This window comes from Sarcophilus harrisii, chromosome 4, assembly GCF_902635505.1.
Source record: "Sarcophilus harrisii chromosome 4, mSarHar1.11, whole genome shotgun sequence".
Lineage (NCBI taxonomy): Eukaryota > Metazoa > Chordata > Mammalia > Dasyuromorphia > Dasyuridae > Sarcophilus > Sarcophilus harrisii.
The window spans coordinates 22,171,208-22,194,811 of NC_045429.1; the positions used below are offsets into that span (position 1 = coordinate 22,171,208).

The following is a 23,604-nucleotide window of genomic DNA, read 5'->3' on the forward strand; positions in this document are numbered from 1 at the left end:
AAATTTACTAACAGTGTGACTCTGGACAAGTCACTTTACCCCCATCTGCCTGTTTCCTCATCAGTAAAATGGAAATAATAAAGGTCTGTTACAAATAATAATTCCAGGTCTGTTATTTTCTAAAAAATACTGTTAACCTAAAGGTGCCATAGAAATGCTCAGCATTAATGGTTCACCCTATGGCCCGGTGCCCGGGACTGAGCAGGTACCTCCACCTCAGGCCGTGTCCAGATTGTGTTGAGTTCTGGGCGCCATGTTTTGGGAAGGCCACGGACAAGCCGAGGAAGGTAAGATGCTTTGGGACAGGCCACAAGAGGGTGAGGGGATGGAAGAGGGCATCCAGCGGGGCTGGGAGGGAGCAAGGGAGCAGTGACTGGACTTTCTGCTCGACCCAGGGGGCAGAAAAAGGAGCCAGGGGGTCACACAGATGTCACTGTGGGCTTCCTCACAATGGCTGGAGCAGGCTGCCATCAGAGAGGGGGAGGGTCCTCTCCTCCTGGGAGGTCCTCATTTAGAGACTGGGGCGGCCATAGATTTCTACCCAGCTTGGACCAGATGACCTCTGATGACCTCCACTGTTATAAGAAAAATGCAGCCTGAACTTTAAGGTCACCTGAGCCATCCCCATCACTGCTACTCTTGGACCGCACACGGCGGCTCTGGAACAGCACAAGCCAAGGTTCAGAGGTGGGAAGAGAGAGATGGCCACGGCATGGAGGGGGAAGCAGCAGGTGCCGAGGTTACCTAAGCGACAGCGGGGCGCTGCCCCGGCCGCAGTCTGGCCCTTACCTGAGAGACAGGCGGTTATGTCGATCCACTTCAGCAGCTGCCCCACGCTCAGCTCCCCGCGGTGGTTGGTATGGCACAGCAGCACCAGCTGGCTCATCTGTACCTCCGTGGGGTTCCTGTAGGTCTCCATGGTGCCCACTGGGTCCTGGGCACGGGCAGCCTGCTTCCGGCTTGCCCGGCCTGAGAACACGGAGGTGAAGCCCTGGGCCAGAGGAAGAGATGGCAGCAGAGAGGGAAGCAGGGATGGGGAAGAGAGACAGGAAGGAGGAAGTGTGGAAATGGGAGAGAACAGAAGGGAAAAGAGGGAAGGAAGAAAAGGATGATCACAAGGGATGAAGAGAGGAAGGGGTGGGGGCAGAGACAGAGAAAGGCAGAAAAAGAAAGGGAATATCGGGATTAATCAGCAACTAATGCCCATTCGCATCCACGTGCCTCAGTAATTCCCTCATGCCCTTAGCACCCTGGTTTTACCAGCCCTGGATTGGGCACCACCCCCAGGCCCTAGGAAGGAAGGGGTCAATGGGCCTTAACCCCTGCCCCACTGTCTCCCTGATCACAGACTTACACGGCCACCTCTGCCTCATGCCATCCTGGCCCAAGGAGCCCACACCCAGGACTCCCAACCCGGAACTCGGCCTCAGGGTCTCCTCGCACACAAGCTTGAGCACCACCACGTACACCGCACTACCCTTCTCTTCCCGGTCCTGCTATGGGAGTCACCCTGGCCTCAGGCTCCGACCGTGTCCATGCTAGCTGGCAGCCCACCCTGGCCGCGTCTGGGCCTCTGATGGCCAAGTATCAGCCTTCATTCTCTGTACTAATCCAATCTGATCCATCCATAACTCAATTGATTAATTAATTAATGAGCTATTCATAAGTGCTTATTACAGGCCATCCAAACAGCTCCTCCAAGGAGCTCCCATTCTAATGGAAGAGACCAAACATTGAAGGCTTCCGTTGGGAGGCTCCAGACTCTTCCTTTGGCATAAAAAATATAAATGCAGACAGCTCTGCCCACAGGGGGCTTACACGCTAAAGAGTAGGAAGTGTAAACTTGGGGACCACAAACTTGGATGAGAAAATTATCTTTATTTTCACTAAATGAAATTTAGCATTGCCTTCAATTCCTGAATTTTTGAAAAAGCCATGATTCTGAGAAGGACTCCATAGGTTTCCCCACACTGCCCGAGGGGCCTCATGACACATAAAAGGTCTAGTCCTACCCACAAGCCTTTGTAACATGTCCTTTGTGTGACAGGCAAGCTAGGGAGGACAATGGTTAGATTGCCAACCTTGGAATCAGAAAGACGTAATTTCAAATCTAGGCTCGGACACTAACCATGTGTTTTTGGGTAAGTCACTTAGCTAATTTCTCCCACGGTTTCCTCATTTGTAAAATGGGAATAATAATAGATTGTTAGGAAACTCTCAGATTGTCCTGAGAATTGAATAATATAATATTTGTTAAAGTGTTTGGTATACCGGCTGGCATACAATAGGTGCCTAATAAATGTTTCTTTCCTTCCTTCAGAGAGTTTAATTTACTTAGCATTGACTTATCCCGTAGGGTATTTTTGATAGCAGATTTGATCATTCTAGATATCCTTACAAATAGAAACATGCACAAGGAGCATTTTCTTGATTTAGGGCACTGGTCAGATTAGTCTAGACGAGGCTGCTCAGTGGAGACAGGAGGTCAGGAGAGAAGGCTTCTAGAGCAAAACCTCAGAAAATCACTTCCTTTTCCAGAGCCCATTTCCTCACTAGTTAAATGAAGAGGCTGGACTAGGTGTGCTAAGATGTCCCTCCTAGCTCCGACATTGCCTATTCTAAGGCCCCTCGCAGCTCTGACATCCCCTGTATTAGGGTCCCTCCCAGCCCTGACATCCCCTGTTCTCAGGCCCTTCCCAGCTCTGACATCCCCTGTTCTAAGTTCCCTCCCAGCTCTGACCTCCCCTGTTCTAAGCTCCCTCTCAGCCCTAACCTCCCCTGTTCTAAGCCCCCTCCCAGCTCTGACATCCCCTGTTCTAAGTTCTCTCCCAGCTCTGACATCACCTGTTCTAAGGCTCTGATTTCTAATCCCCATCAGCTGGAGAGGAGAGAATAGAGAACCCACTGATCACTGGTCTGGGATCTTTTTTGTAAAAATGTCAACACCCCCCACACCCCACACTCATGGAGTTCATTGTTTTTAATCCCCACATAAGACTTTACATTTGTTTTTTATTAAATCATAACTTGTTGGAGTGACTGGATATGAGGCCTGTCCTCTTCATGGGTTCAGAATGAACCCCTGTCTGGCGCTGACCCCTTTCCTGCCAGCTCTGCCCCCCCACAGGTGCGATGAGCATACTCTGTATGGACCCCTGGGAACTTCTTCCACTTGTGACCTGACAGACCGTGAAAGCGGAGCCACGCCTGGCTGGGGGGAGGATCCTCACACACTCAGAGCTGGGAAGGCTGGAGAGATTGTCAGTCTGTTCCCTTCCTTTTACCAAGAAGGAAACTGAGGCTGAGAAGGCCAGCCAGAAGTTGGGGTAGAAAGATGAGCCAAAGCCCAGAGACTCGTTATTCTAAGCCTCTCGATCTCCCCAGTGCCCCAGCTCCAGACCAAATCTCTGCTCTCAAGCCCTTGCTCATTCTCTCCACCTTTGCCTTGGACCATTGGTGAAAATCACCTCCCTCCACTCCCCCCAGAGCCAGCCTTCCCGGGGCCCACATTCCAAGTGAGTGAGCTAGCCCACCACCATCCTGTTACCATGGAGACAAGTGCCAGGCGTTCCCGGGCTGTCACGCGCCTCGGGTTAGCAAACGAGAGAGAGAGAGAGAGAAAGAAAGAGAGAGAGAGAGAGAGAGAGAGAGAGAGAGAGAGAGAGAGAGAGGAGAGAGAAGAAGAGAGGGAGGAAAAGAAGAGAGAAGAGAAGCAGAGAGAAGGAGAGGGAGGGAGGAGGAAAAAGTGGAAGAGGAAAAACGACTAGAAGAGAGAGGAGAGAAGAAGAGGAAGGAAGAGGAGAAAGCAAAGAAAGAGAGAGAAGGGAAAGGAGGAAGGACAGAGACAGAAGGAGGAGGAAGAAGAGAGAGAGAGAAACAGAAGACAGGGAGAGGAGGAAAGAACACAGAAAGAGAAAAGGAAGAAACAGAGAGAGGAGATAAGAGAAGAAGAAGGAGAGGAGAAGAAGAGAAGAGAGAGAGAAGAAGCAACATAGCAAAAGGACCAATGTTAAAGTGAAACACACACACACACACACACACCTGCAAAGAAAAACTCTACTAGGAAAAACTGTAAAAAGTGAAAATCTACACTCCAACCATGGAAATAGAAAAAGAAAGAAACTCATCATGGATTGCATCTACAAATATGTCTTCTGTCTATGGTAATAACTACATATATATAAAACATTCAAAGGTACCTAGGTCTGTTCTAAAATCCCCAAGCGGGACAGAATCTCAGAGGGCACAGAGAACAAGCCATACATGGGCAGAATCCCCTCCATCCCATGAAGACCAGTTATGGGAAGGTTACTATCTCTCTTGCAGCCCAGTCCACTCCTGGGCAGAATTGTTAGGAAACCCTCATTATGAGATAAAATCTCTCTCTCTCTCCTATCCCTCCTTCTCTCTCTGTCTCTGTCTCTCTTTCCCTCCCTCCCTCCCTCCTTCCTCTCTCTCCTCCTCTTTCCCTCTTTCCTCTCTCTTCTCTCTCTCTCTCTCTCTCTCTGCTCTCTCTCTCCTCTCTCCCACCTTCCTCTCTCTCTGCTCTCTTCTATACTCTGTCTCTCCTTCATCCCCTCCTCTCCTTCCCCCTTCTCTTCTCTCCCTCTGCTCTCTTTCTGCCTCTCTATCTCTTTCTTTCCCTATTCTTTATCTATTTGGTCTCTCTCTCCTCTTTATTTCTCTCTTCTGTCTCTGTCTTTCTCTCTCTTGCCTTTATTTCTCTTTTCTCTACTGCTCTCTTCATCTCGTCCCATGTCTCTCCCCTACCTCTTTCCTTCTCCCTGTCCCTTATCTCTTTTGCTCTCTCTGCTCTCTTCTATCCTTATCCTCTCCCCTGCTCTCTTTCTGCTCTTTTTTTTCCCTTCTCTCTCTGTCTGTCTCTTTCTCTCTGTGTCTATGCCTATGTCTCTCTGCCTCTCTGTATGTGTGTCTCTATTCTCTTCTTCTCTCTTGTCTCTCATCTCTCCTCCTCTTTCCCTATCTTCTCTGCTTACTCCTTGATTCTCTCCATTCCTCTCCATTCTGTCTTATCTTTCCTCTTACTGTCTTTATCCCTTTCCTCTCTTTCTCTTTCATGTCTTGTGCCTTTACATCTCTCCTCTCATGCTTTTCCTCCTCTGTCTCTATCTCTCCTCATCTTTCTCTGTAATCTCTCCCTTCCGCTCTTCTCTTCCTTTCTCATGTCTCTTCCCCATGTTCTATCCTCTCCTCGGTTCTTCCTAGTCTCTTTCCTGTCTCTCTGTTCTCTGGCTCCTATCTGCTCTCTATTTTCGTCCTGTGCTGCCTCTCTCCTCCCTCTCCATTCTGCCTATGACTTTTCTATTGTTCTTTATAACTCTCCTTCCACTCTTTCTGTCTCTAGCTCTCCCACTCCTCCCGTGCTCTCTCCTCCCTTCATAAGTCCATACTGCCTGGGCTCTAAGTCCCCCCTTCCCCTTTGGCTTCTGGTTCTGCCTTCTGGGGCAGCAGAACAAATCTCCTCCCTCCTCCGGGTCACAATCCTTCAGATCCTTGAAACCAGCTCCCAGCCAGGGAGGCAGAGCTCCCATCTGCTCCCAGCTACCATGTGTGACCTTGTAAAAAGTCCTGCTCAGCCCAGCAAAGCTTCAAATCCAGCATCCAAAGACCTCCAGGTCAGCTTCCTCACTCTAGGGCTGATGACCACGATCCTGGAAGTGCCCAGTGCCATTATAGGATGACCTTGAACAGCTCAGGGCTGCTTAGGCCTCAATAGTCCCACAGCTGTAAACTGAGGGTTTGGATGCAGTGGGTGCTAAGATCCCTCGCCTGCTCTGGATCTAGGACCTTTTGAGCAAGATATCAGTCTTGGCAAATCAGATTGTCATTTGACAGATGAGGAAACTGAGGTCCAGCCAGGGACAGGGTTTTGCCCTCTGCCACAGAGACGGTAAATAGGAGAGCCTATAATCTCAGTGTCTAAAGTCGCTGTTCCATGGCTTTTCCAGCTCTCCCCATTCCCATCCTTGCCCCGGCTGCCCTCTCCCTCACTCCCCACCCCATTAGGCGCCTGCTGCTTGTCCTAGCCTTTTTACTGCCTCTGAGAAGGGCTGAAGCTCCACTGCCAAAGGCTGGGACCTATTTTTAGCTCCCCCCACCTCGCTCAGAGTGAGCAGTCACACCACAGCAGTAAGGGGAAGGGGAGTATAGACGAAGCCGGTATGAGAGCGTGGCTTGGCTCCCCGCTCCTTATATGGGAAACTCCTGGCCCAGCCAAGGAGAGGCAGCTGGTTCCCAGCTGGGATGACGGAGGTTGCCCTCCCTTCTTCTGGGAGAACCAGCTGGGGGACGGTGGGAGGCCAGAGGAGGCATTGGCTGAGCCTGGAGGCAGGACCCCAGCCAAGGGCCAATGGTACTAGGGGAGTCGGGCCACTCCCTCCTCCCACCCTCCCCCACCGAGGCCAGACACCCGGGGGCTGGTTTGGGTGAGAAGATGCCCCGGGATCATGTCAGGGCATCCGATGGCAATGCCAAGGGCAAACGATGGTCCCGGGCTCTGAGGCTTCCCACGCTGAGAATCAGAGCCCAGCTTCCCTGGAGGTGGGAAAGGGAGGTGACATTAGAGAAACAAGACATGCCCCCCTTCAGGGACCCCATGTTTGCCCAGGGACCCCATGCTTCTGCTTACTAATGGCGATACCGTGGCTATTTCCCTTTCTTTCTGGGCCTCGGGAAAATGATATTCCAGGATTTGGAGCTAGAAGGGCCTTCGGAAGCCATCAAAGCCTGGGATCATGTAGCCGAGGCACGATTCAAACCCTTCTCCATCTAAGTCCAACTACTCCCTACTCTGCTCCCTGTGACATGTCCCCTCCTCCACTATTCAGATCTTCTACTTATCTCCACTCACTCTCTCCTCTCCTCTGGTACAAAAAAAGGCCCAGGCCTACACCTGCCAAAGGAACTCAGTCTGCTCCCTCGATCCCACTTTCTCCTACTGCTCTAGGACCTTGCTGGTGGAAAGCCCATTGGTTTGGGATTCGGAAGACCTGGATTCTGGTCATATCCACCACTTGCTGTGTGGGGTAAGCCACTTCTCCCTAGGTCTCATTTTCCAAAGCTGTAAAGGGAAAGCAATGGGACTGAGTGGTTTCTGGGATCCTTTCCTGGCCAGATCTAGGATCCGCTGAATGCCCTCCCTCCTTTCACTTCTGCCTGTCAAGCTCCTTGGCTTTCTCCAGGAACCAGCTAAGATGCCATCTCCTATGTAATAAATGCTTGGTGGCCCAGTCTAGACCCTCCCTACCCTCAAGCTTCATCTATCTCCTCTCCTCAGGTTCTTTTTATCTCCCAACAAATAGGATCAGGTCCCCTTAATTCTAAGAAAGTCTTCTTTTGAGTATCCAATGGCTGCCCTATCTCTCCTCCCCTTTCACAGAATTTTAGACTTGCAATGTCCTTTGAGAGGGTATCCAGGCCAACCAGGCCCCGGTACAGTGTACTGGACAAGATGTACAGCCCTCTACTGGAGGGGTCTCCTAAGAGGAAGAGCCCATCCCTGATAAGGCAACCCCCATTTTTTAGGCCCCCACTCATGGTTGAGAATTCCATAGTGATAGCAAACAAAAATCAGCCTTGTTGGGGTGGGGATGGTGGGAACAAATAAAACAAATCTAATTCCTTTTCCTTGTGATTGAAGACTTATCAGGTTAAACATCCCAGATCCTAAACTGATCCTCAAATGAGTCACCATCATTGCCCTTCTCTTTGGATCAATGCAGCACCTAGAATTGGAATCGATACAGTTCAGATATCTGTATCTGAACTAAGAGCTAAGAGCAGGCCAACTATCTCTGTATTTCTGGGAGCTCCACCTCTCTGAGTCCTGCCCAAGACTCCATCCATTAGCTGTCATGACTTCCCTATCACATTGTGGACTCACACAGAACCTGAGGGTATCAGAAACTCCCTGACCTTCTTTAAAGAAACTATTGCCTACACGTGCTTCTGTCACCTTATACTTAGGAAATTGATTTCTTGAACCTCTATAAGACTTGACATTTATCTCCACAGAATTATCCCTAGTCGATTCAGCCCAATCCATCAGCCTGTCCAGATCTTATTGAATTCTGGCTCTCAGACAAGATGTAAGCCATCATACACCCCCCTTCCCCCGCCCTCCAAGCTCCACATAGGCTGCAAGACTTCTGGGAAAAGTTACCTGTGCCCGAATCTCCCATTTCCCTACTTCCACCTTAGCCTCACCACTGCTGGTCACTGAGGACCAAAGGTCTAATCTCCAAATTCGATAGCTTTTACTTTGTCCTCTGCCTCAAGAGCTCCCCTCCAGGCTAGTGGCTTATGACATATCATCTCTTATCTCTGGACCTCAGAACCCACCTCCTGCTCACCTCCAACCATCTAAGCACTCCTTTGCTGACTCCTAATCCTCTTTCTGGCCCCTCAATGTGGATTATTCTACTTCTACAACTTCTCTTGAATTTGTTCCCTCCTTTTTCCATAGAATAGGTCCTTGGTGCCACCTAAGAGAGGGGCTGCAAGACCCTCCTAGCATACCTTCCTTTCTTTTCTCTTCATCAAGATTGTTATTGTTCTGACATCCCCCGTTCTCAGGCCCCTCCCAGTTCTGATATCTTCTGTTCTAAGGTCCCTCTCAGCTCTGACATCTCCTGTTTAAAGATTCCTTGCAGCTCTAACATCCCCTGTTCTAGGGCTTCTCCCAGCCCTGACATCCCCTGTTCTAGGACCTCTTTCAGCTCTGACATCCTATTCCAAGGTTTCTCCCAGCCCTGACACCCCCAGTTCTAAGGCCCTCCCAGCTCTGACATTTCCTGTTCTAAACCTCCCAGCTCTGACATTCCCAGTTTATGGGCTTCTCTGCTGTTGTAGCAGACCATCTGCTGCTTTGTCACCCCATGGGAGGGGGCTTCCAAGTTTTATGGCTGCCCCTTTACATGGCTAGTCTCACACACACACACACACACACACACACACACACACACACTCCCACTCTCTGCTACTCTCACAGAAGGTCCCCGTCCCTCTCTGGGCCAGAAAAAACCCACAGCTGTTCCCCTTCAATGGTCTCATTGTCCAGGGGGGCCCAGGCTCCTGGGACACAAAGGACTAAGCAGAAGGAACTGCCCTGAACAGAAAGCAGCCAGCCCCACCCCCACCCCCTCAGCAGCCAGAGAGGCCCTAGGGCCCCAACATCCCCCACCCCCATTATTGGCACTGGAGCCAGAGGGTCAGGCAGCCCCTCCCTGTGCCCAGCCTCCCGGCTCCTGGCCGGGCCTGAAACCTTCCAGCCTGCTGAGGTCCTAGCTGAGGGCAGGGGATGGCTCAGCACCCAGGACCCATTTCTCTAGCACTTCAAAGTGTTTCCCTCCTTTCCTCTCCATTTTACAGATAGCGAAACTGAGACAGGGGTGGGGACAAGAGCTGAGCCCAGGGCCTTCCGTTCCAGCTTCAATACTTTTCCCCCTGCCCATGTTGGCTTCCAGACAGGGAGGCAACCTTCTCCATCCTGGACATGCAATGCTTCTTGATGCTCCTGGGTAAGGGGCCTCATTTCTCCACAGGCTTCGGAACTACGCACATGCAGCAGCCCACCGAGGGCCTGAGGGCTATTTGATTCCATTCCATTTCCATTTCTGAAACTCTGCCATTTACAATGCGCTTCCCTCACAGCCCTGCATATTATTATCCCAACTTTACAGATGGGAAAACTGAGGCTCAGGGAGGTTATATGACCAGCCCAGAGTCATACAGCTAGTGAATCTTCTGGCACAAGTGCAGCTGGAAAGGACTTTAGCCATCAAGTTTTAGCCCCTCATTCCTAAATTAGGAAATTCAGGTTAAATGACTGCCCTAAGAGCATAGAGGCAGTAAGCAGGAGAGGTATAATTGAAACCCAGGGCCTCTGACTCAAAGCCAACATCCCTGAGCCATTTATGTCTCTGTTTCCTCCCCTGTCCCTAACACGGGGTCCTCCACCTAGTAAATGTCCAATAGATATTTACGGAGCGGACAAGCTGAGCATGTGCTAGGTACATTGGGTGAGATGGAAAAACCGGTGCTATTCTCCAGAGTTCTCCATCTCTTTGCCTTCAGAAGGCCATCTTTACATACACAAAGCAGCAGACATTGGCCTCTGCACACACAATTCTCTGTCTCCCAACTCCACCAATTTTCTCGGCTTTTCTCCCATGTTTGGGATGCCCTCCCTCCTCATCTCTGGCTTTCCCAGCTTCCTTCAAGTCCCAGCTAACAATCCATCACCTACAGGAAGCCATTCTCCATTCTCCTAGTTCTAGTACCTTCCCTCTGTAAATCAGGCCTAACTTAGCCAGTCTATATCATGCTATTAGAAAGCTATTTGCCTCAGACTGGGAGCTCCCTGAGAGCAGAGATTCATGGGGATTGCTGGGTGTTTGGGGTTTGGGGTTTGTTTGTTTGCCTTCTTTAGAATCCTCAGGGCTTAGCACAAGCCTGGAATATAATAAGTGCTTAATAAATAGAAGATACTTGTGGACTGATGACTCATTGGGATGTCTACAAGACTGAGCTAAAGTTGTGAGAAACTGGGTTCGAATCCTGCCTCTGGGCTTGCCTAGCTGTGGGATGCAAGCACAGGACTTGCAACCTTGGTTTTTAAGGAATCGGACTAAATGGTCCCAAAGGTCCCTCTCAAGTCTGAGATTCTCCCAGCTCTTTCCTGCCCGGCCATTCTCGGTTCTCTGTATGATTTACCCTGTGGCCCCACGGTTGATGCAGAAGGGGTTTCGGTCCCATTCCAGCCCCCTCAGAACTCCAAGACAAGGCCAAGGAAACAGAATGAGGATTAAGTCCCGCCAAGGAAAGATCAGAGAGCTCAGGCATTGCTGAGGGGAAGCAGGCGTCAGGTGCCCCTCATTAGAGCGCTGCCCCAAATCCACTAAGAAGACACAGATGTGTCAATAATATCAACCCAGCCGTGATCCAATCAAAACTAACAAAGAACATTGTCATGGGGTGGGCGGGACAAGGGGGCATTGGACAGTAAATGGAGAAAAGGAGAGCCCCACGAGGAAGCCAAGGGGGCCGTGGCTTGTGACTTCTGCGCACCCCCAGAGCAGGTACCAATGGAGTCTCGTCAGAGGGACAGGATCCACACTCCAGCCTGGCTGCTGGCTACTTGTGGCCATGACCTTTCTGCTGAACTTTGACCCTATTTATCACTCTCCCCACCCCACTATCTTCTCCCTAGGTTTTCCTCTCTCCTGCTTCTCCTACCTCTCTGAGTGCTCCTCCTCTGCCTCCCATTCAGCTGATGCCCTCTGGTGTGTGACAGGATTCTGTCTCGGGCCCTCTTCTCTTCTCCTTCCATACTATTTCACTTGGTGAACTCACCAGCTTCCCCAGACTTAATTACTGTCTCTATGCTGGCAATTCTCAAGTCTATCTATCCTCCCCTAACCTCCTTCCTGACGCCCAGTCTCCCCGGATAAATCTGCCTGCCTCAAGCCTCTCCTCATTTCCATACAGCCCCCATTCAAGCCATCAAGGTGATATTCCTAAATCTCAGGTCTAACCAGGACAGGGAAGTTAGGTGGCACGATGGAATAGAACACTGAGCTTGGAAACAGAAAGATTTATCTTCGTGAGTTCAAATCTGATCTCAGACCCATTCTAGTTGTGTGACCCTGGTAAAGTCACTTCAGTCTGCCTCAGTTTCCTCATCTGTAAAATGAGTCAGAAAAGGAAATGGCCAACCACTCTAGTATCTCTGCCAAGAAAACTTCAAAGGGGGTCACAAAGAGTCAGATATGACTGAAACCATCATCACCACTATCACTGTCACTTCTCTACCCAGTAAATATCAATGGCTCCCTATTGTCTCCGGGATCAAATACAAAATCCTCCATGTGACATTTGCAATCCTTCATAACCTCATACCTCCTCCAGTCTTGTTAGAGCTTCCTCCCACCAGTGGCACTGGCTTCCTGGCTGGTCCACACACCAGACACTCCATCTCTCAGCTCCAGGCACTAGCCTCTAAACTGATACTCTCCCCCTCTTCCTCTCTACATTCTGGTTTTCCTGCTTCTTTTCAGTCCCAATTAAAATCCCATATTCTACTGGAAGTTTTTACTGACTCCTCTTAATTCCAGTGCCTTCCCTCGCTTATTTAATTTCTATTTACCCTCTTTAGAGCTTACTTTGTATATCTTTGCTTGCTTTTTTTCTTCTTCATTATATTGTAAGCTCGCAATTTGGAACTATGCTCAAAAAGTTACCAAACTGTGCATCCCCTTTGATCCAGCAGTGTTTCTACTGGGCTTATACCCCAAAGAGATACTAAAGAAGGGAAAGGGACCTGTCTGTGCACGAATGTTTGTGGCAGCCCTCTTTGTAGTGGCTAGAACCTGGAAAATGAGTGGATGCCCATCAATTGGAGAACGGTTGGGTAAATTGTGGTATATGAATGTCATGGAATATTATTGTTCTGTAAGAAATGACCAGCAGGATGAAGACAGAGAGGCTTGGAGAGACTTACATGAACTGATGCTAAGGGAAGTGAGCGGAACCAGGAGAGCATTATATACTTCAACAACAACAATACAATATGATGATCAATTCTGATAGAAGTGGCTCTTCAGCAATGAGATGAACCAAATCAGCTCCAATGGAGCAGTAATGAACTGAACCAGCTACACCCAGAGAAGGAACTCTGGGAAATGAGTGTGGGCCACAACATAGCATTTCCACTCTTTCTGTTGTTTGCTTGCATTATTATTTTTCTTCCCGGTTATTTTTAACTTCTTTTTAAATCCAATTTTTTGTGTGTGTGTAACAAGAGAACTGTATAAATATGTATACATATATTGTATTTAACATATACTTTAACATATTTAACATGTAAGGGACTACCTGCCATCCAGGGGAGGAGGTGGGGGAAGGAGGGGAAAAGCTGAAACAGAAGTGTTTGCAAGGGTCAATGTTGAAAAATTATCCATGCATATGTTTTGTATATAAAAAGCTACAATAAAAAGTAAAATTTTTTTAAAAATATTATAAGCTCATTGAGGGCAGGAACTGAATTTTGCTCTTTTTTTGTATTCCCAGTGCTTAGCACAGTGCCTGGCATATAGCAAGTGCTTAATAAACATTTATTGTCTAACTTGTCAACTTCAACAAATAACTGAGACTCTCCGGGCCTTTGTTTCTTTATCTAGAAAATGCCCCATATGTCCCTTGAGATCGCTTCTAGCTCTAACCCCATGACCTGCAGCAGTTACCTGAAGAGAATTGTCTCTAGAAGAGAGAAGAGAAATCCATCAACGAAGTCTGAAAAACATCTGCTTCTCTTGGCTCTCGATCCAATCTGTTATCTGGTCCCTGACCCAACATAACCTCGGGCGGCACAAAAGACCAAGCTCCACTTGGTTATCAGGCCAAACATGGCTCCTATTGGAAGTCCACTTACTGACACTCTGCTCTCAGGCAACGTCATAATGGCAGTTAGTGAAGGCGCAGGGCCAAGGCACTACATCTAGCCACCAGGCTCCTCCTCCTAAAAACAAATTTGACTACGGATGTCACTCCCCTGCTCAAGCAAGTCCAGTGGCTCCCCATTCCCTCCGGGGGCCTCTTTCTCACTGATAGACTGTACTAAGAAACTGGAAGACTTGGAGGGATCCCCAAAACTCTTTCCAGAAGTTGTCAACATTCATTCTTCTCTCCAACTTGGAGATCTCCAGATAGGCCTCTCCAAAGCCAATGGAGGAGAGATGGCTATTGCTAGCTACGTTCCTCTTTTACTGAAGTCCATTCCATTTCTCCTTCTGACTCACAAACTAAAGTTGTAACTCATAAACATGGCGTTCAATGCCTCCACAACCTAATACTGTTCTCTTAGCTAGTCTTGTCTCATATTACTTGCCTCAGCATCCTATGAAGGAATGAAAAAGAGGCAGACAGTCAGAGATGGAGAGATAGGTAGATAGATTGGGGAGAGATAGGCAAGAGGGGGGGAGGAAGAGAGGAAGAGGGAAGGAAGGAGGAAGAGACAGAGACAGAAACAGAGAAAGAGGGAGAGAAAATTGTTCTCTACAGAACTTCAGCACTTCTGAGCTGTCCTCATAGGGCAGGAATCTCCTCTAGAACATCCCTAATGGTGAAGTCAGCCATCTTGTCCTTGAATGCCCATGTTGGGTAAGTTCATCACTCAGAATGAACTAGCCCCCATTAGGCGCTGAATTATTGTAACAACAACAATAAAAATAATAGCCTTTATATAGTGTTTTAAGATTTGCAAAGATCTTTACAGATTCTCATAGTCTGGGAAATTTTTTGTTTGTTTCTTTGTTTTGGAGTTGATCAGTCGTGTCCAACTCTTTGTGATTCCACTGGGATTTTCATGGCAGAGACACTAGAACGCTTTGCTGTTTCCTTCCCCAACTCATTTGACAGATGAAGAAATTGAGGCAAACAAGGTTAAATGATTTGCTTAGAATGTTGCACCCCTAGGAAGTATCTGAGGGAAGATTTGAATTCAGAACAATGAGTCTGGGGGGGAGCTTTATCCACTGCCCCGCTCTGTGAGGTAGGTAATATTATTATCCCCATGTTCAAGATGAGGAAACAGGCAGAGAAAGACTCGATGACTTGTTTATTGAACATTATTTCCATTTGGCAGATGAGAAAACTGAGGATGAGAGCAAGTAACGACTTGCCCAAAGTCACATATAACTAGTCAGAGAATAAGGTCTGATTCCAATCTGGGTCTCCCTGACTCCAAGGCCAATACCCTATGCTCTGTGCCTCCTGGATGCCACACCAACCATGAAGCTGGCAATCATGAGTGATCCCATTTTATAGATGAGAAAACTGAGGCTCTGAGAGGTTATCCATCAAGTAAATAAGGCAGTAGAAAGGGTGCTGAAGTAGGGTCAGAGGTGAGAAGATTCAAGTCTCACCTCTGGCGATCACTAGCAGTCACTGAACCTCTCTGTGCCTCCCTCTCCTCATCAAATGAGGAGTTGAATTAGATTGCCTCTGCCCAGCTCAATCACCTCTATTCAGCTCTATCGCCTCTGCCCAGCTCTAAATCCATAATTGCGTGAGCCTAAATGCCTGAGGGGGATGCAAACAGGTCCCAGGACTGGGGACAACTTTTTATCTACTACAGTCTCTTGGGTCTCCCAAAGCTGTAAGGAAAGTCTTCTCCTGCGCCAGACTCAAACGGGAGGAATGGCCAGCAAACGTTCCAGTTGCCCCAGGAGCCTAAAAAGGATGGTCATCTGTGTATCCAACCTCTCTGTCTCTGTCTGGCTGTCTCTCTCTCTCTCTTTCTGTCTGTCTCGGTCTCAGTATCTCCCTCTCTCTCTGACTCTGTCTCTGTCTTTGTCTCCCTCTTTGTCTGTCTTTGTTTTCTCTCTCTCTGTCTCCATGTCTCTGTCTCTCTGTCTCTCTCTTTCTGTCTTTCTCCTCAGAAGGTTTTTTGACTTCCAGCCGTGCCCTACGAAGGGACTTTGGACTTCATTTATCCCAGATTAGATTTGCTCATTGAGTGCGACAGAAAGGCTGAAGGCTGGCGAGGGCTGGGCTCTCCATTGTTGGCTAAGTCAGCAGGGAATGGCTGGGCTCAGGACCACCAAGTCCTGGGGGGTGAGGGAGAGACAGACAGACAGACAGAACAAGAACAAGAACAAAAAGAAGAACAAGGACAAGAAGAAAAAGAGCAACAATAAGAAGGAAAAAGAACAAGAACAAGAAAAAGAAGGAAGAAGAAAAAAAAAAAGAAGGATAACACAAGAAGGAAGAACAAGAACAAAAAGGAAGAATAACAAGAAGGAAAAAGTACAAGAAGGAAGATGAGGGAGGAGAAGGATAAGAAAGTAGGAGGAAGAAGAAGGAGGATGAGGGGGAAGAGGGAAGAAGAAGGGAGGAAGGAAGGGAGGAAGAAAGAGAGAGAGAAAAGAGGAGAAAGGGAGAGAGAGACAGAGACAGAGAGAGAGAAAGAGAGATCCCCTCCCAGAGTCCCACCTGGGAATTCTTGTGCCTGAGGCAAATTCTACTAAGGGGGAAGGGGGAGGCATAAAGAACAGTTAGCAAGTACTGGTGTTGGGGGGGGGGAGCATCCTGGCAATGAGCCCAGAAGCTCAAATCAAGTCTGGCAATTACTCCCCTTCCCACATCCACACCCAAGAGCAAAGTCCTGTTTACCTGCACTAGGTAGAAACCCCAACCCTGACAGGCAGGGTAGACCAGAAAGGGTGCCAGAATTGAGGTAGGACAGTGTGGGATAACAGCCACCCAGTATCTATATTCTGCCTACTATGTGCCAGGCCCTGTGCTCAGCACTTTACATTTATTAATTCCTTTGATAGTCACTGACTGGGAGTAGGTGCTGTATGTAATCCTCATTTTACAGATGAAGCAGACAGGGATTAAGTGACTTGCCCAGAGTCACACAGATAGTCAGTGACTGAGACCAGTCCAGCTCTTTATCCACCTAGCTCCCTAAGGATGGGATCCTGGCTCTTGACAATTACAAGCTGGATGACTCTGGGCAAATCGTTGTACATTATATCAATGTATCTCATCTCTCTGATCTGCCTTTGAAATGGGAACAATGCTAGAAACCTACTTGGAACTACTGCCTAGATCAGGGCTCCTCAAACTTTTTAAATAGGGGGCCAGTTCACTGTCCCTCAGACTGTTGGAGGGCCGGACTATAGTAAAAACAAAAACTTTGTCTTGTGGGCCTTTAAATAAAGAAACTTCCTAGCCCTGGGTGAGGGGGACAAACGTCCTCAGCTGCCGCATCTGGCCCACGGGCCGTAGTTTGAGGATCCCTGGCCTAGAGAGTTACCAAATTGCATACCCAAAGATAAGATAACATAAGTACTGCTACTATTACTGCTACTACTACCACTACCATTACTGCTACTGCTGCTACTAGTGCAGCTACTACTGTTACTATCTCTATTGATATTACCAGAGCAACTGCTGCTACATCACTACTACTACTGCTACTATTACCACTACTACTGCTACATTATTACTATTGCTACTAGTGCAACTACTATTACTGTTACTATCTCTATCGCTATTACCACAGCCACTGAAGCCAATCACTACTACTACTGCTACTATTATTACTGCTGCTACTAGTGCAGCTACTACTGCTGCTGCTACTGCTACTATTATTGTTACTGCTGCTATTAGTGCAGCTACTCTTACTGTTACTGCTGTTACTATCTCTATCACTACTATTGCTACCACTACTGTTACTATTACCATTGCAACTACTGCTACTACTACTACTACTGCTGTTACTACTGCTGCAACTGTTACTATTACTACTGCTGCTGCTATTACTCTTAATGCTTGCTGCTACTACCACTACTATTGTTGCTCCTACTGCTCTTGCTACTATTACCACTACTCCTGCAGCTGCTGTCCCTACTACTACTGCCTCTACAATTGCCATCACTACTCTTGCTGTTACCATTATTGATACTACTATAGACATAACACTCCAAAGAGATAAAAAAAATAAGAAAAGGATCCATTTGTACACAAATATTTACAGCAACTCTTTTCAAGATTGCCAAAAATTAGAAACTGAGGAACGCTTCTCCTCTTGGGAAATAGCTAAGCAAACTGATATATGAATGATGGAATATTATTGTGCCATAAGAAATGATGAAGTGGGCAATTTCAAAGGAAACAAGAAAGACCTCCATGAACTGGTACAGAGTGAAGTGAGCAAACCCAGAGAACAGGGTGCACTGTGATAATAACAATCTGGGCATAAGTGAAGTCACAAGCAAGGGGCCATAATGCATAATGGCCTAAAGTCAGGATGTAGATTGTAGATTGAGTTTAAATCAGACCTCAGACACTCACTAGTTGTGTGACCCTGGACAAGTCACTGAATCCAGTTTGCCTCAGTTTCCTCATCTGTAAAATGATCTGGAGAAGGAAATGGCCAACCACCCCAATATCTCTGCCAAGAAAACCCCCAATGGAACAAGAGTTGGACTCAATTGAAATGACTGAACAAGATTTTAGAGAAAAACAACTTTAAAAGACTTTAGATCTCAAAGCATCGAAATGAGAAACCACAGGCATATCCCCCCAAATGAAGATGGAACATGCTTCTCACCTCCCGAAGGAGAGGCAATGAACTTGAGTTGCAGAGAGAGACAAATGTTTTTGGAGACAACGCTGTGTATGGAAGGATTTGATTTGGTTTTTTAAAATTAAATTTAATTTGATTAAGAAAGGAGGTAGAAGCCTAGATTGATTTTTAAAATACTTGATTCTTGATAAATAAACATTTTAGAAAAAGATTTGGATGCCATCCTCCCTGCCCTGGTGGATTCAATTCAATTCAATGTATTAATAACAATGATATCAATAATGATGATTTATAAAACCTCTTTGTAAACCTTAAAGTGTTTTACATATGAGATTTCATTTGATCCAGTGAGATAATGGATATTAAGTGCTTTGTAAACCGTAAGGTGCTATGTCAATGTCAGCGATTATTATTACTATTCTAGAAAATCAAGTTGAGGTGGGGGGTGGGGCTTCTCTCCTTCTCTCTCTTCCAGCCACCCCTTCTCCACTCTGCTCTCTAGAAGGGCAGAAACTTTGTTTTTTTGGCATAGAAGATGGAGAGCTGGTCCCATTGTCAGTCAGTCAATAAACGTCTATTGGGTATCTCCAATGTGCCAGGCACTGGGCTAAGAGCTGTGTGTCCAGGCCAAAGCTAGTCGCTGATCTCAAAGATGTCACAATCTAACCGGGGAGACCCCATGCAAATAACCCTGAACAAAAGAGCAATAAAATGAACTAGAAAGAGTAAATGGAGGGAAGGCACCAGAATTAAGAGAAGTTGGGAAAGGCTTCCTAAGAAGTGATTTCAATTAGGGCTAGAAGGAAGCCCTGGAAGCCAGGAGGATGAGGAAGGACATGGGGGGAAATGCCCAGAGCTAAAAGAACATACCAGGAGCAATGTTAAATGAAGAGTCAATGGAAGGGACGACTCCAAGCAGAGGTTCTAAATTTAATCCTGAAAGTGATAGGGAGCCACTGAGGGGTTACTGAGTCGGGGAGTGACCCAGGCAGGCCTGCAATTTAGAAAGATCACTTTGTCAGTGGAGTGGAGGATGGGCTGATGGGGAGAGGGAGAGATTTGGGGCAGGAAGCCCTGGGAAAGTCACAATTTCTCAGGCTTCTGGGCAGCTCTTCAAAATGAATCTGCAGAAAAGGGATTATCTTGCATTGGACAGAGGAAGGATCCCCATCAGGAAGTTTTCTGTGTCAGTGAAACCACAGGTGTAGCTCACAGTTAGTGCCTGCCCTCTGAAATGATCTTCTAACTCTTATCGTTATGTCTTATCTTAGTAGTAGCATTACTTATATTACTAAGTATTACTTTTATATTATATATCCTTTTGTGCTATGTAATTGTTATATAGTACGATTATATTATATGCTGATTAAATATTTTCTATTCTAATATATTCTGTTACTTAATATTCTATTATTAATTATTACGATTACTTATTATTATATTACAACCCTGCAATTGTATCTTATCTGCATCCGATTGTTTGAATTTTGTCTCTCAAATGAGAAGATGAGCTCCCTGAGAGTAGGAACCCTGGAGCTGCTGTGGCTGCTTTTTCCTACTTTTGCAACCTTAGCACTTAGCACAGTACCTGTTGTAGAGGAGGTTAATAAATGCTGGTGGACTATTTTTTCTCTATATACTTAAGTATAAATTTGCTGTCTCTCCCAATAGAACATGAGCTCCCTCAGGGCAGGGCTTAATTCCTTGTTATTTGCCTAACCCCCTTTAATAAATGCCTTCCGATGACTTGAGTTATCCTACCAGCAGACAGGGCTTAATACTGTTCTCTACTTCCCTCTTCTGAAGTCCTCACCCTCTCCCTTTCTGCCCAACTTCTCCCCCGTGTTCTCTCTCCCTTCTCCCCTTTCACCTTTTTTGGAAAAACTTCCCTTCCCATGAAAAAACCATCCTCAGTAATAAGCCAATGGACCATCGAGCACCATCCAAGAGCCTGCTGTGGGCAGGTACCCTGTTAGCCATCGGGCACCCAGAGCAAAGGGGAAACTCCTGTCCTGGCCAAGCTTCCAGTCTGGGTGCTGGAGGGCCTCTCCCTAAGGAAAGAGCTCCACAGTACATCATAAAGAAGTGATTAAGCAAAACAAGTCAACTTTGGCCAAGACTAACATCTCTCTACCAGGAGGGGAGTGGAGGGGATGGGAGGAGATCCGGCCTTGGATTTGGAGCTGGAAGGGAACTTTAGGTGGGGAGAATTTTTGCACCCCCCTCCCCAAGGATTAGAAGGAGCTCTCCCCATTCACTTTTCCTCTTAATTGAAGATCCTGGCCAAATCCCTTTCCCTGGTCTGTTTCCTCACCTATAAAATAAGGGGGCTGGGTTAGATTAACTCTGTTTCTTTCCCTTCTAGCTTTAAATATAATGATCTCTTTTGTCCCCATCCTTTTTCCTCCTTTTCTTTCCCTTCCACTCATTCCCTTTTCCCCTCTCCTTTTCTCTTTCTCACTGTTCTCTTCCTCTTCTTCTCTCCTCTCCTTTTTTGGTTCTCCCCTGCCCTCTTCCTCCTCTTCTCCCCTCTCCTTTTCTTTTTTCTGTTCTCTTCCTCTTCTCCCCTCTTTTTTCTCTCTTCCCTGTTCTGTTCCTTTCTTCTCCCCCCTCCTTTTCTATCTCTCCTCTGGCCTCTCCCTCCTCTTCTTCCCTCCTTTTCTCTTTCTCACTGTCCTTCCCTCTTCTTCTCCCCTCTTCCTTTCTCTCTCCTCCCTGTCCTCTTTCTCCTCTTCTCCCCTCTCCTTTTCTCTCTCTTCCCTGTTCTCTTCCTGTTCTTCTCCTTTCTCACTTGTCTCTCTCTTCCTGTTCTCTTCTCCCCTTTCCTTTTCTCTCTCTCCTCTGTTCTCTTCTCCCCTTTCCTTTTCTCTCTCCCCCCTGCCTCTTCCTCTTCTTCTCCCCTCTCCTTTTCTCTCTCTCTCCCCCCTGCCTCTTCCTCTTCTTCTCCCCTCTTCCTTTTTCTCCCCTGTTCTCTCCCTCCTCTTCTCCCCTCTCCTTTCTTTCCACCTCTCCCCACTCCTTTCTTTCTCTCTCCCCTCACCTCCTCCAAGCAAGGCTCAGTGGGAGGGAGGAGGCAGGGGAGCTGGCTGGTGACAGACACGTGCCACAGAGCCGGGGCTGGTGCCCCCCGAGGTGTGCCAGCCCACCCACGGGCAGCGCCCCCCTCTCAGACAAAGCCTCTCAGGTGTCAAACCCCCCCGGGGCCGTGCCTCAGTTATCCACATTAATTTACACCCTGGAGACCCTGGAAATATTAACAAGATGGATGGAGTATTTTTAGAATATTAGGGGACTGAAAGGAACTAAGTGTCTGGCCTCATTAAAAATCTTCAGTCTCACTCAGCTGTCAAATTTTTAAGGCTGTTGACGGATGCTGCCTCTGGGTCCCCATGGCAACCAGATGCATTACCTCTCGGCGGCAGCCCGCTCACCATCACCCCACGAGTGACCCACTTCTGGGCCAGGGGAGCAGGCCGGGGGGAGGGGCTCCGGCAAAAGCACCTTAAAAGTCAAATACGCCGTTTGTCATCATCACAGGCTGTTCTGGGGCTAACAAGCCACAAGGTGGGAAGAAAAACCTGCCGGCGAGAAGGTTCACAAAAGAAGAAAAAGGAGTGGGGGGGACAGAGGTGGAGAGAAAGAAGGAGAGGGATGAGAAAGAGAAGACAGCGGAGGAAAGGGAGGGGGGAGAAAGAAAAGGAGCGGGGAAAGGGAACGAGAGAGGAGAAGAGGAAAGAGAAAGATCGAGAAAGAAGGAAAGGAGAGGGAGCGAGAACAGAGGCAGAAAAGGAAAGAGGGAAGAGAGAAAGGAGGAGGAAACAGAAGAGGGGAGAGTTGAAAGAAGAAATAAGAGAGAGAGGAAAGGAAAGAAAGAAGAAAGGAAGAGGAGAGAGGGGGAAGGAAGAAAGAGAAAGGGAGGGAAGGGGGCCAAGCCCATTGCACCCCTTGGTGTTTCCAACCCCGGGGTAGCTTCCCACAGCCCCCAGAGCTGAGATCACAGGCTGCTGGCAGAGGAAAGAGAGCCGGCCAACTCTTTGATTTCCTGCCCAGGTGGAAGCCACAGCAGGCAGAAGGGCAGGTCGGGACAGAGGAGGGCTTCAGGGCTGAGCATAAGCATCCTATAATCCGGGGCTCCTCCTCGGCCCCTTGCCAGGCCCTGACACCCATCGGAATATCGTCCCGCCTTCTCACCTGGAGACTCCCGGGGCCACACTCCAAGCCCCACCTCTTCCCTCTCTGGGAGAAACCACTGCACCTGGTCGGGGCATGCTTACATCTGCAAGTTCAAGTCCTTCCCTAAGCCGGGGCCCGCACCCTGGCCCAGTTCTCCCCCTCTCTGAGCCCACACATCCAGCTCCCTCAGATGAGAAGGTTGGACACACGATTCTAGGACCATAAAACCAGTGGGGACCTCGGAGGCCATTGACTCCAACCCTCTCTTCTTCCAAAAGAGGGCACGGAGGTCCAGAGAGGGCAAGGTCACATGGGGGAGAGGGTTACTAAGTGCCTATGTGCCAGCTACCCTGCCAAGCACCTCATAAATATTAAGCCTCATAACTACCCTGAGAGGCAAGTGCTCTCATGTTCCCCATTTGACAGTTGAAGAAACTGAGGCAGGGAGTGGCTAAGTGCCCACAATTAGCAGCCATCTGAGGCTAGATTTGAATTCAGGCCTTCCAGACCCCACGCCCAGACTCCATCTATTGCTGGTCGCCTTATGCAGGCAGTAAGTGATGCAGTCCGGATTTGAATCCACATCTGCCTCCAAACCCCACCCTTCTTGGGTCCCTTCCACCTCCAACATTGGGCACGTGCGTTCTATGTTCTAGCATTCTTTTCAGTCTGACTTTCAGAACACCAAGTTCTAAGGTCCCTTCTGGAAAAGCATCATGGGGGACATTTACGGACCTTAGAAGAGCTCCTTTTGGGACCCCTCTCCATGCTAAGCTTTGGAGACAGGGAGACTGAGACTCCAGCCCAAAGACACAACTCAAGGTAATGCAAAGTTAACAGCAGATCGGGCCGTCCTGACTCAGGCTCCCTTGATATTCCAAGGTGGGACCTTCAAGGCCATCCAGCCCAATCTGCCTCATTTTGCAAATGAGGAAGCTGAGATACAGAAAGATGAATCAGTTCACCCAAAGGCACACTGCTAGCAAGATTTGAACTCAGATCCCCCTGTTCACTGGTCTATGCAATCTTGTGAGCATGGAGGGCTTCCTGGAGAAGGGATAAGCCTAGGGGCAAGTGGATTCTAAGACAAGGGCTTCCTCCTTCCTTGAGAAGACTCCTAGTCCTTTCAGAAACCCCCCTCCCCCAGATTGTCAGGTCTGACAGTGGTCAGGGGCCGAACCCCCGGGCTGGAATTGGAGGCGAGCTGGGTCCTGGAGGCCTGATTCTCTTCAGGGCAAGATCCTCTGAACCAGCTCCTAGGCTTGTGGGTGAGCACAGACTAAAGCACCCAGCGTTTCCAGGTCTTACAACCCTCA

At 48.1% G+C, this 23,604-nt stretch overlaps 1 protein-coding gene across 4 annotated transcripts in view; it reads right to left on the reverse strand.

The window, feature by feature from the left end:
* The window catches only part of ACOT11 (acyl-CoA thioesterase 11), a 77,026-nt gene that overhangs the window by 35,233 nt on the left and 18,189 nt on the right, over positions 1 to 23,604 (reverse strand). For 3 of the 4 annotated variants that reach the window (XM_031969064.1, XM_031969066.1, XM_031969065.1), the window contains exon 2: positions 790 to 991. In XM_031969064.1, coding sequence (XP_031824924.1) covers positions 790 to 991 — 202 coding nt within the window. Of the gene's footprint in view, positions 1 to 789; positions 992 to 23,604 lie in introns of those variants that run through there. The other variant, XM_031969067.1, reaches the window with a different exon arrangement.